This window comes from Cicer arietinum, chromosome 5, assembly GCF_000331145.2.
Source record: "Cicer arietinum cultivar CDC Frontier isolate Library 1 chromosome 5, Cicar.CDCFrontier_v2.0, whole genome shotgun sequence".
Classification (NCBI taxonomy): Eukaryota; Viridiplantae; Streptophyta; class Magnoliopsida; order Fabales; family Fabaceae; genus Cicer; species Cicer arietinum.
Window position 1 is genome coordinate 17,965,143 of NC_021164.2, and position 14,777 is coordinate 17,979,919.

General features: G+C 29.2%; 1 protein-coding gene across 1 annotated transcript; it reads left to right on the forward strand.

The window, feature by feature from the left end:
* Positions 1-7,505: 7,505 nt before the first annotated feature.
* LOC101514037 (G-type lectin S-receptor-like serine/threonine-protein kinase At4g27290) lies at positions 7,506-14,083 on the forward strand. Its single transcript, XM_004499768.4, has 8 exons — positions 7,506-7,870; positions 8,137-9,069; positions 11,941-12,066; positions 12,287-12,450; positions 12,545-12,755; positions 12,857-13,094; positions 13,189-13,339; positions 13,573-14,083. The coding sequence occupies exons 1-8, from the start codon at positions 7,540-7,542 to the stop codon at positions 13,870-13,872; spliced, it is 2,454 nt and encodes an 817-aa protein (XP_004499825.1). The 5' UTR covers positions 7,506-7,539; the 3' UTR covers positions 13,873-14,083.
* Positions 14,084-14,777: the final 694 nt, after the last annotated feature.

Sequence of the window (14,777 nt, forward strand, 5' to 3'; positions counted from 1 at the left end):
ATACAACAAAAAGTATTTATGATAATCTGATTCTAACCGATGAAGGAATAAAACAAGTTCAAGAATCAGAGCTCTACCTCCTAGTAAAAAAGTATAAGTTGTTCAAGATGGAAGAAGATGAAGACATTGAAACAATGTTTCCCAAATTCTAGACTCTGGTATCAAGATTAAAGATACTTGGGAAGAGTTATATTATTGTTGACCATGTGAAGAAGATACTAAGAAGTTTGTCATTCAGGAAGTAAATGAACTAAGTACTCTTAATTTGGAAGAATTCATCAACTTTCTCAGATCGCATGAAATTGAACTTGTAGAGGATAGATAAACCCAAGAAGAAGCCACCAACCTTGGCTTTGAAATCCAAGCAGAAGAAAGTTCTGAAGGCAACAACAGAATCATAGGATGATGATTAAGATGATCATAATGGAGACTCAGAGGAAGAGGAACTGGCTAAGTGTTCAAAGAGAGAAACACTTGTTCGAATGAGAAATATTTGCTAAGTGTTTTTCTTAGAGTGTGATAGCCATTATTATAAACAGTTTGTAAGAAGCAACTACTCAAGTTCCAAACCTTTGTATTCAAACCCGATAGTGGTGTTAGTGTGCATTTAACAATTTGGGTTGTAAGATTGTGTGGAGAAAACATGGCTGGTAGAGTCAAGTTGTGTGTGTTCCTCAAAAGTTTGATTATCATTCTGTTTGAGAAGATTGACTTGGAGGGTTAGGTGTTTTGTAATTCAAGTTGTTTAATTAGTGGATTAAATCCTTATGAGTGAAGGAAATGAATGTAGTCAAGTTAGTGGTGAACCAAGAAAAATTACTTGTGTAACTTTATTCCAACACTCCTTAGTTTTGTTATTGCTTCTACTCCAAGTAAATCACAAGTTTGAACCAATTTAATCAAATAATTAAAAAGTTATCAACTTAGTCAAACACAATTCAACCCCGCATTCTCGTGTTTTCACCTTCAATTGACATTAGAGCTCGGTTTCAAGGATGAACACTTTACATTGTTAGAGGAAAGATCCAAAGGTTGAACATGTTTGGATTCAGTGAAGAAGCTGTTGTAGGAAACATCAACATACCACCTCTACTTGATGGAGAATTATTTGAGTACTTAAAGGACAGGTTGAGAAGTTTCTTTATTTCATAAGATCCTGAACATTGGGACTTGGTGGAAGATGATTATACTCCTCCAAATAATACTGATGGTATTGAGATTCCATGAAAAGATATGGATGCTGATTAGAAGAAGATGTACAAGATGCATCATAAGTCTAGAGCATTCATGGTAAATGTCATCACTTTGAGCGAGTTTGACAAGTGCACCAACAAGGAGACAACAAAGAGTATTTATGATAGTCTGATTCTGACCTATGAAGGAAGGAAGAAAGTTCAAGAAGCAAGGCTATCCTCCTAGTAAAAAAGTATGAGTTGTTCAAGATGGAAGAAGATGAAGATATTGAAACAATGTTTTCCAAATTCTAGACTCTGGCCTCAGGATTAAAGATACTTGAGAAGAGTTATATTATTGTTGATCATGTGAAGAAAATACTAAGAAGTCTTTCATTCAGGAAGCAAACGAACTAAATACTCTTAAGTTGGAAGAATTAATCCATTTTTTTAGATCACATGAAATTGAACTTACAGAGGATGAGCCCAAGAAGAAGGAACCAATCTTGGCTTTGAAGTCCAAGTAGAAGAAATTTTTTATGGCAACAACAAAATAAAATAATCAAAATGAAGACTTTGAGGAAAATGAATTGGTTTTCATATCTAAAAAAATTGAAAAGATGTGGCACAATAGAAATAAGAAATTTCCCCAAAGATATTCCAAGCAATCAAATAGAGGAAATGATGATAAATCTAAAAAGAAAAACATCGTCTTCTATGGATGCAATGAACTTTGACATATCAAGTCAGAATATCCACATCTAGAGAAAGGGAAACATTAGAGGAAATATTTCAAATCCATGAAGAAGAGTTTGATGAGTACATGGGATGATTCTGATTAACCCTATAATGATGAAGACCAAGTAGATTTGGCTCGGATGTCTCATACCAACTATGCCTCTAGATCCAATATAGATTCTGACTCTAGAATTAAATAAGAAGATGAATAGATTGGGGTATATTCTAACTTAACTCGATCTGGTTTAATTACTTTTATAAATGACTTTTTGAATAAGAATCACAACTTGTCTTTAAAAATGAAAACACTTAAGAAAGAAAATGCAAACCTAACTGAAGAAATTAATGTTTTAAAGAATCAAAGGGGTGAAGTTAAAATAGAAAATGCAACTCTGAAAACCGATATTGTTGAACTTAAGTTTGAAAATCTAACTCTTAAAAGTAATCATATTTCAACATCAAATGAAAATACCACATGTAACTCTAATAAACATGAAGAAGTATTTCAAGATTTTCTTCCTAATGGTATGGAAAGAAGCAAGTACGCTTATATGATATATGGAGTTAGTAGAAATAGTAAAAAAGATCTAGGATTTGAAGAAACTATAACTGAACCTAAACTTATTCCCTCTAATATCTTGTGTACTTTTTGCTCTCAGAAAAGGTCACTACAAATTATCTTGTCCCATGTTAAATACAAGAAAAGACAAGAAACATTTCAAGACTAATAAACTAGGACCCAACCAAATTTGGGTACCTGAGAACAAAATTGTCTATGTTGCAGATGTCATCGACAATCAAGTTAAAACAACAATCATGGTACCTGGAAAATGTATGCTTGTGATACATGACGGGAGAAAAATCTATGTTCCAAGAACTAACATTGGGCAAAGAATGCACGATTACTTTTGGAGGAAAACTAAAAGGTCAAATCATTAGTTAAGGCACAATTGGTAATGATATTTCCCCTTATATTAAAGATGTCTTATTTGTTAAAGATCGTAAGCATAATTTATTAAGTATTAGTTAGTTAAGTGACAATAATTATGATATTGTATTTAATCAAAAAACATGCAAGGCAATTAGTCAAAATAATGGATTTGTACTCTTTACAGGTCAAAGGCAAAACAACATTTATAAGATAAATATGTTAGTCTAGAGAAACAAGATTTTAAGTGTCTGTTAGTAAATTAAGAGAAACTAATTTGGCACAAAAGATCAGACCATGCAAACCTTTGATTAATTTTAAAACTGAATAAACTTCAACTAGTCAGAGGTCTACCTAAGCTTAGTTACAAAACGAAAATTATATGTGAAGTTTGTCAATAAGGAAAACAAATAAAGAACTCATTTACCCCTAAGAACTCAGTCTCTACCTCAAAATCCATTGAGCTTTTACATATACATCTCTTTGGGTTAGTGAAAATAGCCTCTCTAAGTGGAAATAAATATGATTTTGTTATAGTAGATGATTACACTAGGTGGACATGGGTAAAATTCTTAAAATGTAAGGATGAATCTCAATTTACTCAAATAATGAAAAAGTTATCAACTTAGTTAAACACAATTCAACCCTCCTTCTCGTGTTTGCACCTTCACAAAGGCTTCAACAACATGAATATGTGGCTTAAGTACTCGATGTGAGTCCCACATCTAGGAAAATGATAGGGCATTGGATATCTCTCTTTCATAGGTTAGGTCTGATAAGTAAACAATTGTTAAGGATGCTCCAGAGAAAATGGATCACTTTTGGGGGATTCTTCAAATTCCAAATGACTAGTAGGGGACGATGAATATTGATCCTTCCAACTCATGATTGTGTGGTAACCCGATTTAATAGACTTGGGCATATCCTTAGTGCCCTTTCAATAGAGGATATCGATAATCAAGTGTGAAGGGATGGGCTTTTGTTTTATTTGATCAGCTTTAAAAGGATGAACATATGATCAATTATATCTTCATTCTAGCCACGAGGAATGTCCACCATGAGATCTTTGACATAGTTAATGTTAACATTGGGAAGGATTCTTACTCCAAACTTTAAACCCATTTTTATGAGAGGGCCAATTATTATTCCAATTGGACTTTTCTCTCATTGTTCTTGTTGCCCCACCAAAAATTACAAATCGTGTTATCAAGTTTCTTACAAAGCCTTTTAGAAAGAATAAAACAATTCGAAATGTAGGTGGAGATTGATTGAGCCACTGCTTTTATAATAGTGCATCTTCATGAAAAATAGAGTACTTTTCTTTTCAATTGTATAACTTTTCCAGATCCTATCCTTCAGAACATCAAAATCAACTTTGTTAGATCTACCAATGTTTGAAGGGAGACCTAAATATTTAGAAAACATATGAACAATTTTTATAGGGAGCCAATCGTGACAAATGATTTTGAAATCCTCAGGGACTCTTTTGCTATAAATTTGCTTAGATTTATCTATGTTAACAAGTTGACCATAAAGCTTTTTGATAATTATAAAAAATAAGACAATGATTTTTAACATCCTCTTTTGTAGCCTACAAAACATAAGGTTGTCATCTACAAACTAAAGACGAGTCATTTCAAGAGCATTCGTAGCAATTTTAATACCATGAATAAATCTATTCTCTTGTGCTTTCTTGGTAAGACCATATTAAACCTCAACACATAAAAAGAAAAGTTTCCTTTTTCTGAGACCTCTTTGAGAGATGAAACTCTGGGACAATTTCTCATTAATGAGAATGAAAAAAATCATCATAGAGACATATCTCATGATAATGTTAATGAGGTTGGTTGAAAAACCCATAGCACAAAGAGTTTTGTTAACGAAGTCTCAATCCACTTTATTATAGGCTTTTGCCATGTCGGTTTTCACACTAATGAAACCTATTTTGCGAATACAAAGCTTAGACATATAATAAAAGATATCAAAACCAATAAGATTGTCGTTAGTGATAAGCCTTCTAAGAATTAAAGTGGTGCAAACTTAAATCAATGTATTACAACTCGTTATCTTTTAAGGATCATGAGATAACTCAATCTATTTAACATGTTGATTTAAACGAAACTAATTAAATGGGGTGGGTTAGTCTCTATACCCAATTCTACATATATTCTCTGCCAGGGCAAGCAATTTCCCTCATCTAATTCCAAAATTGAAAGCATCCTTGACAGAGAAACCGGTTAGTTTCTACCCTTAACCTCTTGATTTGATCTCCCATTCCTCGTCCTTGTTCCTTTTTTGGCTTCGGTTTAAAGTTTCGAGTCATTATTGTTTTCTTTTTTTAATTATGCTTAAGTTAAATAATTAAAATCATAAAGGCACTAGTAGATCCTTTTCTAAAATGGGTGGATGATACTATACTGCGAGCTCTTTGTATTATATACTCTTTTCTGTCTAACAATAAATATAATTTTAGTAAAAAAAATCTTTAAAATAAGTGTAATTTTAATTTTTAATATAATTTTAATTGAACCATCAAATCATTATTATTATTATTATTATTTATTATTATGTGTCCTATTTTTAAAGTATCAAATCCACATTATATTTATGATAATAGAAAACCAACCAATAATTAACAACTATATGTACTAATAATAAAGGTAATACACCATTTTAGTGTAGTCTACTTTTTTATTACAAAAATGTCCTTTGCAGTTGTTTTAAATAAAAAATCTTTAACTGCTCAATTCTTAACTTTTAAAAACTATTTAAAAAAAATAATAATAATGTCTAAAACCTACATCGGGAGTTATCATTCTACCATTTCTTTTTTTTTTCTTTCTTTCCATTGTTTACTTTTGTTTTCTAATAATTTTCTAATTGCAATTAAGCAATCTTCAATGGCAGATTTATTTAAGAAAATTCAATAAATAGTATATAAAGAAATTCAATAAATATAAATACACTTTACCAAATTTATAAAGTAGACAGAGTATCTATTTGGATACTAGTAATTAATAAAGGTAATTTTATAAAAAGAATGATAACAATATTCTCTAATACATATATTTGAACACACTCTTTTATTATTAGTTGAATTTTTAAGGGAGTCCACCAAATTATGGTCCTAAATGATTTAGTGAGTTCAATGTAAATTTCAACTAATAAGAAGGAGTGTGTTGAGAAAATATGTAAAAGAGTGTATTGATAGCATTTTGTTTTTGGTGTAAATGATTATTATATACTTTTTTATCATTGTATTTTTTAATATATATGCAAAAAAATTAAATGAAACTCATATTAAAATAAAGGGATAAATTATGAATCAGAGAGGAAGATAAAGTTGCAGCTATGAAGTCACTCTCAAAGTCAACTCTGCAATTGGATCCACAATTTTTAGGTTTTTCTGAAACTTTTTTAGATTTTTATGAGTCATATATATATATATATATTCTTCTTTTACTTTGAACCCTAAAGCTACAAAGAAGATGAAGATTTGAAAATCTCTAAAATTATAATTTGGGTTTTTAATTTGGAATAAAATTATATTTTTGACTCAATACTAAAAAATTACATTAAAAATAAATTATTCATAATAATCTTATGGGTCACCGCCACATCAAACATTTTCAATAAACCTCATATTTTTTTTATTTGAAAAATGAAGCTAAATGGAAAAACAAGAAGATAAAGAACATTTTCATATACTTTTTAAAACACAAAGGAACTATGTAAAAAAAATGATGAATGTGTTACAACTAAATAATATAAAAAACATGAAATGTAATTTTGCTAAAAATTTAAATCATGTTGAAGCTATTGCAATATATATCACAAATGTCTCAATGTTTGTAAGTGTAGTGACTCCAAATACAATTTAAAACACTAGTATACACTACTCGACATAAGTGGTACACAACACAAATATGAAATTAATTGTCAGTTTGTCATTAAATTTTGCAACATTCGTTCTTTTGGCCCTTCACTCTCATTTCCTTTCCATTATATTACACGAAACACTAAAAAGTTGTTGCATTCAAATGTGAATGATTAGTCGCATATCAACTTTAAATTATTAGAAAAAACTCAAATCTCACGTATTAATAAGAGATAAAGTTTAATAAAACTTTATAAAGATGATACTCTTCACCTTACAAATCGATTTTAGAGAGATAATTTAAATTCTATAAAAACTATTTTTTTTCAAAATCTATTAATCGGATCAACTATCATTTATATCCACGTACTAAACATAATAGTGATGAACATGAGAGAATATATTAAAAATAACTCAAATCTCAAATTGATAAGAATTCACAGTACTCACGCAACGAACCTATTTTGTGAAAAAATGAATTAAATTTAATATAAAAATCTAAAATAAAATTATATATATATAAAGAAATGCATATATAGCTAATGTTTAGTGGCCCTAAATATTGAGATTAGCGTGTCGACATTCCCCGAAGTACCCCGACAAAAGTCTTCCCTTCAAAACAATTCAATTAACACTTAGTCAAGATATCAAGCGATAATGTGAGTGGACTAAGATTATACACCACAAACTTGGAGATTTTGTTTGAAATGTAGCATCAATCATTATCCCCTAAGAAGACTTGGACTACGTAAGCCGTCTCAATTGAATTTGGTATTTAATAAAATGAAAATGATCATTGAGCACCAGCCCACACAAACACATTAATGGAGAACCATAACAAGGTTCTAATGCTATTTGCATATACTTTCTTTTTTTTCTCTATACAAACTTTTTCTAAACAAAACACTCTTACAACTATAACACCAAATCAATTTATTCAATATAATGACACCCTTGTTTCTTCAACTGGAATCTTTGAAGCAGGTTTTTTCAACTTTGGAGATCCACAACGTCAATACTTTGGTATATGGTACAAAACCATATCACCAAGGATTATTGTATGGGTTGCTAATACAGATAATCCAATACAAAACTCATCTGTAATACTCAAACTCACCGAAGAAGGAAGCCTTCTTATTCTTGATGGATCAAGAGGTATTAATAGTAATAAAAATATCTATCATTAATGAGTTAGTTATCGCTTGCTTATATGTTAGTTACAACTCTCAACTTAGTTACAATTCTCGTTTGAGTTAGTTACTACTCTCTTCAGATTCAGACTGAAATATAAAAAAACAACTATTATTTTTGTTTATATTTCATTCGGAGGAAGTATAGTTAGTTAGATAGTTAGTATATTGTCAAACTTATTTTTCCTAAGAAATGAATCTTCATCTATTTGATTATATGATTTGTAACAGGTAAAATTTGGTCCTCCAATTCATCAAGGATCACAGTTGTGCAGTTGTTAGATTCAGGAAACCTTGTTGCGAATGATGCGAACAACACCACATTATGGGAAAGCTTTGATTATCCTGGTAATACTTTCCTTCCTGGAATGAAGCTGAGAACTAATTTACTTACAGGTCCTTATAAATATATCAAATCTTGGAAAAGTCCTGACGATCCTTCCGACGGTGAGTTTTCGTATCGGATGGATACTCGTGGTTATCCTCAATTGATTGTTGCTAAAGGAGCAAAAATTCTTCATAGAGGAGGGTCATGGAATGGATATATTTTTACTGGAATTTCATGGCAAATGCATAGATACTTTAATTTTTCATTCGTGTTAACTAACAAAGAAGTCTCATCCGATTACGAAACGTTGAATAGTTCGATGATTACTAGATTTATTCTAGATCAATCAGGAAATTCGCAACGTTTCGTTTGGTCGGATAGGACTCAAGATTGGGAGGCTATAATTTCACGCCCATTAGATGACTGTGAAAATTACGCAATGTGTGGTGTAAACTCAAACTGCAATATTAATGACTCTCCAATTTGTAAATGTTTGGATGGTTTTATACCAAAATTTCAATCAAAATGGGATTCATCAGATTGGACTGGTGGATGTATAAGGAGAACTAAATTGAATTGTGTTAATGGAGATGAGTTTTTGGCATACACAAATGTGAAGTTGCCTGACACATCATCATCTTGGTTTGATAAGAGGTTGAGCCTTGATGAATGTAAGAATGTGTGTTTGAAAAACTGTACTTGCATTGGATATGCAAATTTAGATGTTAGAGATGGTGGGAGTGGTTGCTTGCTTTGGTTTGATAGCATTGTTGACATGAGAGAACATGTGGACCAAGGACAAGACATTTACCTACGACTTGCATCTTCAGAACTAGGTAATTTCATTTCACATTCTCTGTTTCTCAATAATTTCATTTCACATTTAATCCTGGTTGCTTTTTGAATAAGATATTAAATTTGGATTTAGATAATCTCTTTTTTCTCTCTTATTTTCTCTCTCAAGTTTAGAGAGATAGACACAACAATTTTGATGAATTTGATAAATAAATAAATAAATAAATAAAAAGAGAAAAGATAAAGAGATTATTGAAACATGTATTTATCTCTATCCAAACATCAAAAGAGAAAATAAAAGAGAAAAAATGAGAGGATCCATATCCATTCATTTCACCCATTTTATTATAAAATCGTTAGACAATAACGCGTGAGTGGAAAAAATGGAATACTCTAGCTTGACTCTTTTATTTAAATGAGCCTAATGACCTTTGCATGCCTTGAAAAATACTCCCTCCTGACCTAATGATAGTCACTTCATTTCATATATATTAACAAATTATTATTAATAAAAAAAAGTCATTTTATAAAACTTTTTTTTTCAACTATTAGCACAATCTCCCCTATTATAAATATTATCATCAATTAATATAATATATTAAATCAAACTACAAAATAATATGTTGACACATTACATCTTTATATGTCATATAACATTAATTTTGTCTCATCATTCAATAGTAGAATGTGGTATCATTCAATAGTAGGATGTGACACCTCTAAAATTCATTTATTTTTTATTTCACATTCTACTAATTCTTTGTTGCTATAATTAAGAAAACAACAATAAAAATATAATTTCCATTACAAATTTGATTTAATTGTTAATTACTTTTTAATTCATTGTATATAAATACATTACAATTTTTTAATTACATTTTATTAATTAAAATATAGCAACCATAAATTACCACAAAATATATAAAAACATAATAATCACATGAAAAATCAATAATCAAACTTATGCATAAACAATCCAATGAAGTTTAAATTAAAATAAATAAAAAATATTAAAACACACATCTAAATTAGCAAATCATTGCAAAACTAAAAACAGAACAAAAAACCAACAAATAATATTTTTTTTATATGTTAAATTATATATTAAGTATTTTTAAAATAATATATAATTTGTGTTTATTTTTCTGTTATTAGTGCTCATATACATATTATATTTCTTTAATACAAAGTAAGTATTTTTCTATATAAATTGTTCATGAAAATAAAAACACTTATTTCAAAATATTAAACGTATAGATTGGATGAAGCATAAATCAAAGCATAGCTTCAATTAACGGCAAAAATAATAAAAAATCAAATAGTGATTCCTTATCATTCCCAATATTATTTCGTATTTTTATCGTAAAAAATAACACTTTGAGTTTATTCATTATATACAGTCTCCAAAAAGGATAATTAAATCAAAATATTTTTGGAAGAAACATGTGACATAACACCTCTAATTAAGAATTAGTTATCAAAAATTTAAGTAGAAATGAGACATGAAATATAAAATATAAGAAATAATAGTTCATTCAATTAGTCAAAAAAAGAATAAAGAAATAAAAGTACTCAAGATAAAAAGTAAAACATAAATAAAAATAATGATCATATAAAAACCAATGCTTACAAATATATCTCAAATCAATGATTGTAAAATATATATTCTATTTTTTATAGGAAGAAAGTATATATTCTATAATGATTGAATGTTTAAAACACAACAAAATGTATACAAACAATCACTCATATTTTTAATAATATTTTTAGAGTGAAAATCACTCATTTTATTTAAATCTTTTTAATTGTGTATACAAAACACTAACTCATCTTTTTTTAATCATATTTTTTAGAGTGAAAATCACTCATTTTATTATAAATTTTTCAATTGTTTCCATTCAATTTATTCTTTTGTTATACAACCACTATTCTTATAAATTAGAAAACTTATAAATTTGAAACATTTTTTCCGATCAGATTAATACATTTATACACCATAAATATCACCTTCAAACTTTTTAAAAAATTTATACTGAAATAATATTTTACAAATTACACCCGCACAACGTACCAGTTATATTCTATTTTTTTTATTTGAGAGAATCAAATAAACAAAAGTTGATGTATTTTCTATATAATATGTAGCAAATACATTAATTTTTGATACATTAATTTTTGTTAATTCAATAGTATCTTATTATGAAAAGAATTAAAGAAAGTACAAAGTTGAATTAATGCTTTGAAAATAGTGTACATACTAATAATTGAATGATACAATTGAAAAAAGTTATTAAAGTTACTTTGAAAATTAAGATTTATTAAAGTGACACTTATTGTAAACAACACAAATTTATACTTTTATTTATTTATTAAAGTTACATTAAAAATTTAAATTGATATTGACTTGTGTAGCTTTTTTATTTTATTGATAATGAGTTTTGAGACACAAACACAAACAACACAAGTTTAGTCCTAGTCACAACACTTAGAACACAATTTTTAGTAAGCTACAATAATAGCTAACAAAAAATTTGATTTTAGCTTTCAATCTATAAATGTCCATTATAAACATTATTTACATCTCAATCAATCAAAATATTATTTTTATTCGTAATTGATCTACAACTTCAGTTCTTAAAACACTTATCATCTAACTTAATTTTCTTTGAAGTAGTTAAAGAACTCATATACCATAAACATAATTTCTTCCTAGGTGTAATCACTTGAAATAAAATAAATCATTCTTGAGAGCTATCGGTCCATCACCTCATCTTACCTAATCTATTTGTAATAACAAATGATTTTGAACCAAACACCAAATAGTTGTTCTCTATAAATGCCTTATTTCTTTGTATTTTTTATACTATCCTCCTAATTGCTTATTGATTGACTATTTCTTCGACTATGATCAGATCATATAAAGAATAAGAAGAACTTGAATATGAAGAAGCTTGCTGGGATTCTTGGAGTAATTATTGCATTCATCATAGCACTTACAGTTCTTTTGTTGGTCTCATCAACATTTAGGAAGAAGCTTGGTAAGCCTAATGAAAATTTCTTGATATGCTTCAATAGTTCAATATTATAATTATTGTAATGAAAACATAATTAGTTAGAGTGAATTGAAACAAATATTCTTCAATTCTAAATTTGATTGTTATTTCAACAATGCCTCTTTCCTTTTGTTACATTAAACAACTAAAACCAAATCGTTAATTATAGGCAATTTTTATATCTCTGTTTCTTACAATATTTCAGGGTATATAAAAAAGTTAATTAAATGGAACCACAAGAAAGAAAACAAGGAAAATAAAGAAGATGAGTTGGCAACAGTATTTGATTTTTCAACCATTGATAATGCCACAAATAACTTCTCTAACAGAAACAAGTTAGGAGAAGGTGGCTTTGGACCAGTATACAAGGTAAAGTTTTGCTTACCATACCAAGTTAATTTCTCACAATAATTCACAAAGTATTAAAGGACAAATGTACTAAATTGTTTTAAATAATTACTAGGGTATATTAGCAGATGGACAAGAGATTGCCGTTAAGAGACTTTCTAAAACATCAGGACAAGGAACTGAGGAGTTCAAAAATGAAGTTAAATTAATGGCAACACTTCAACATCGTAATCTTGTAAAACTTCTTGGTTGTTCTATTCATCATCATGAGAAGTTGTTGATCTATGAGTTCATGCCTAACAGAAGCTTGGATTACTTTATTTTTGGTTTGACCTTCCACTCCAACCAAATTAATTTATTTATCTTGATTCTACTTTTGTTTTAGAATATTGTTCTCATGCTAACTTAGAAATGTGAAATTTGTTAGATAATACACGAAGTAAATTACTAGATTGGACAAAGCGCTTGGAAATTATTGATGGGATTGCTCGGGGGCTGTTATATCTCCATCAAGATTCTACACTGAGAATCATACATAGAGATCTCAAGACAAGCAATATTCTTCTTGATATTGATATGATCCCAAAGATATCAGATTTTGGTCTAGCCAGATCATTTGTAGAAGATGAAGTTGAGGCTAATACAAATAGAGTGATGGGAACATAGTAAATTTCACTTACTTATTTCTATTACAATGTTCATGGACCTCTTTTAATAATTTTTTAGCTCTTCTAACTTCATTGCTTTATTTTTTTTTAGTGGTTATATGCCTCCGGAATATGCGGTGCATGGATCTTTTTCAATAAAATCTGATGTCTTTAGCTTTGGTGTCATTGTACTTGAGATAATTAGCGGGAGGAAGAACCGTGGATTTTGTGAACCTCGCCATCATCTTAACCTTCTTGGTCATGTAAGTTTGAAATGTATACTTTTTAATTTCTTAATCTTGCGATACACTAATTAGTGACCCTCTGATTTCGACGGCTACATGTCTCTTGGATATCACTCAAAATGGTCACATTGTCATTGGATTTTTTAAATTTTAGAGTTTAGCTGTTGGAAAATTAGCGTTTCTCTTGTAATGTATCACCTTTTTGTTTTTGAGTTGAGGTCATTCTTGTTGTAACTTTGATCTTATTTTAGGCATGGAGACTATGGATTGAAGAAAGACCAATGGAGTTGATAGCGGACATATTATATGATGAGGCAATATCTTCAGACATATTAAGATTCATTCATGTGGGTCTATTGTGTGTACAACATCAACCAGAAAATAGGCCTAATATGTCGTCTGTGGTTTTTATGTTAAAAGGCGGAAATTTAATCCCAAAACCAAGTGAACCCGGATTCTACGTAGGAACAGATGATACAATGAACACAAGATCTTCTTCAAAAGGGTGTTCGGTAAATGAAGTTTCAATCTCATTGTTAGAGGCTAGATAGTATGCAACCGTGATTTTTACAAACATAAGAGAGAAAACTCTATTTTATACTCAATATGATAGTAAATCATTAAAACTAGATCACCATGACTTGTGCACAAGAAAAACTGTATATGTTAGAATCATTCTAAATATATTCTTATAGTGAAAAACAATTATTTTTAAGCAAAATTTCATTTGCAAGAATCGGATCCCTTAGATTGGAAGCGAAATTTGTTTATCTTGAATATTAACTTCCTTTTACACCTTCCTTTCAAAACAACATAATGGCTATATAGCAATACCATAATTTATTTCAATAATATGTAGATTTAAACCTAAAAAATTAGAGTGGGTCGAGTTTAAGGTTGTTGAGTGTATAGTGAGCTGAATAAAGATAGTCCAAATTAGTAATGGATGAGTCTTTCTCAATCGTAGAAGGATTTATTCAATTGTTTATACGTCAAGAAGAACAAACTCAAATTAAGCGAACAATTCGGCCACCGTCAATTTTTCTTTCTATAATTACTTAAAATTATTTTAGAAAGAAATGGACAAACACCACTGCTATTTGTCAAGAGGCACTACTGGGAGCGAGGGAGGGCTCTATATTGTTGAGGGAAAATCTCAAATTAATGTTTTGATGTAAATAAATAATAAATTAATTAAAGACTCTAATTATGATTCTCAATTATGTGTTAATTTAACATGTATTTTTTAGTGGAATAATCCAACATAGGTACAAAGCAAATGCAAGAGAAATCAGTTTAAAGAAAGTGCTAAAAATGAACAAAATTGAACCAAGAACGTTCTTGACATAATTTAAAAAACCAAAAATGTTCTCCACGGTTCTGTCATTTTCAGCAAGCAAGATCGAATCAGTTTTTAATGCAAGGAAAGCTCTCACAAATCACGAATGGATTTCCA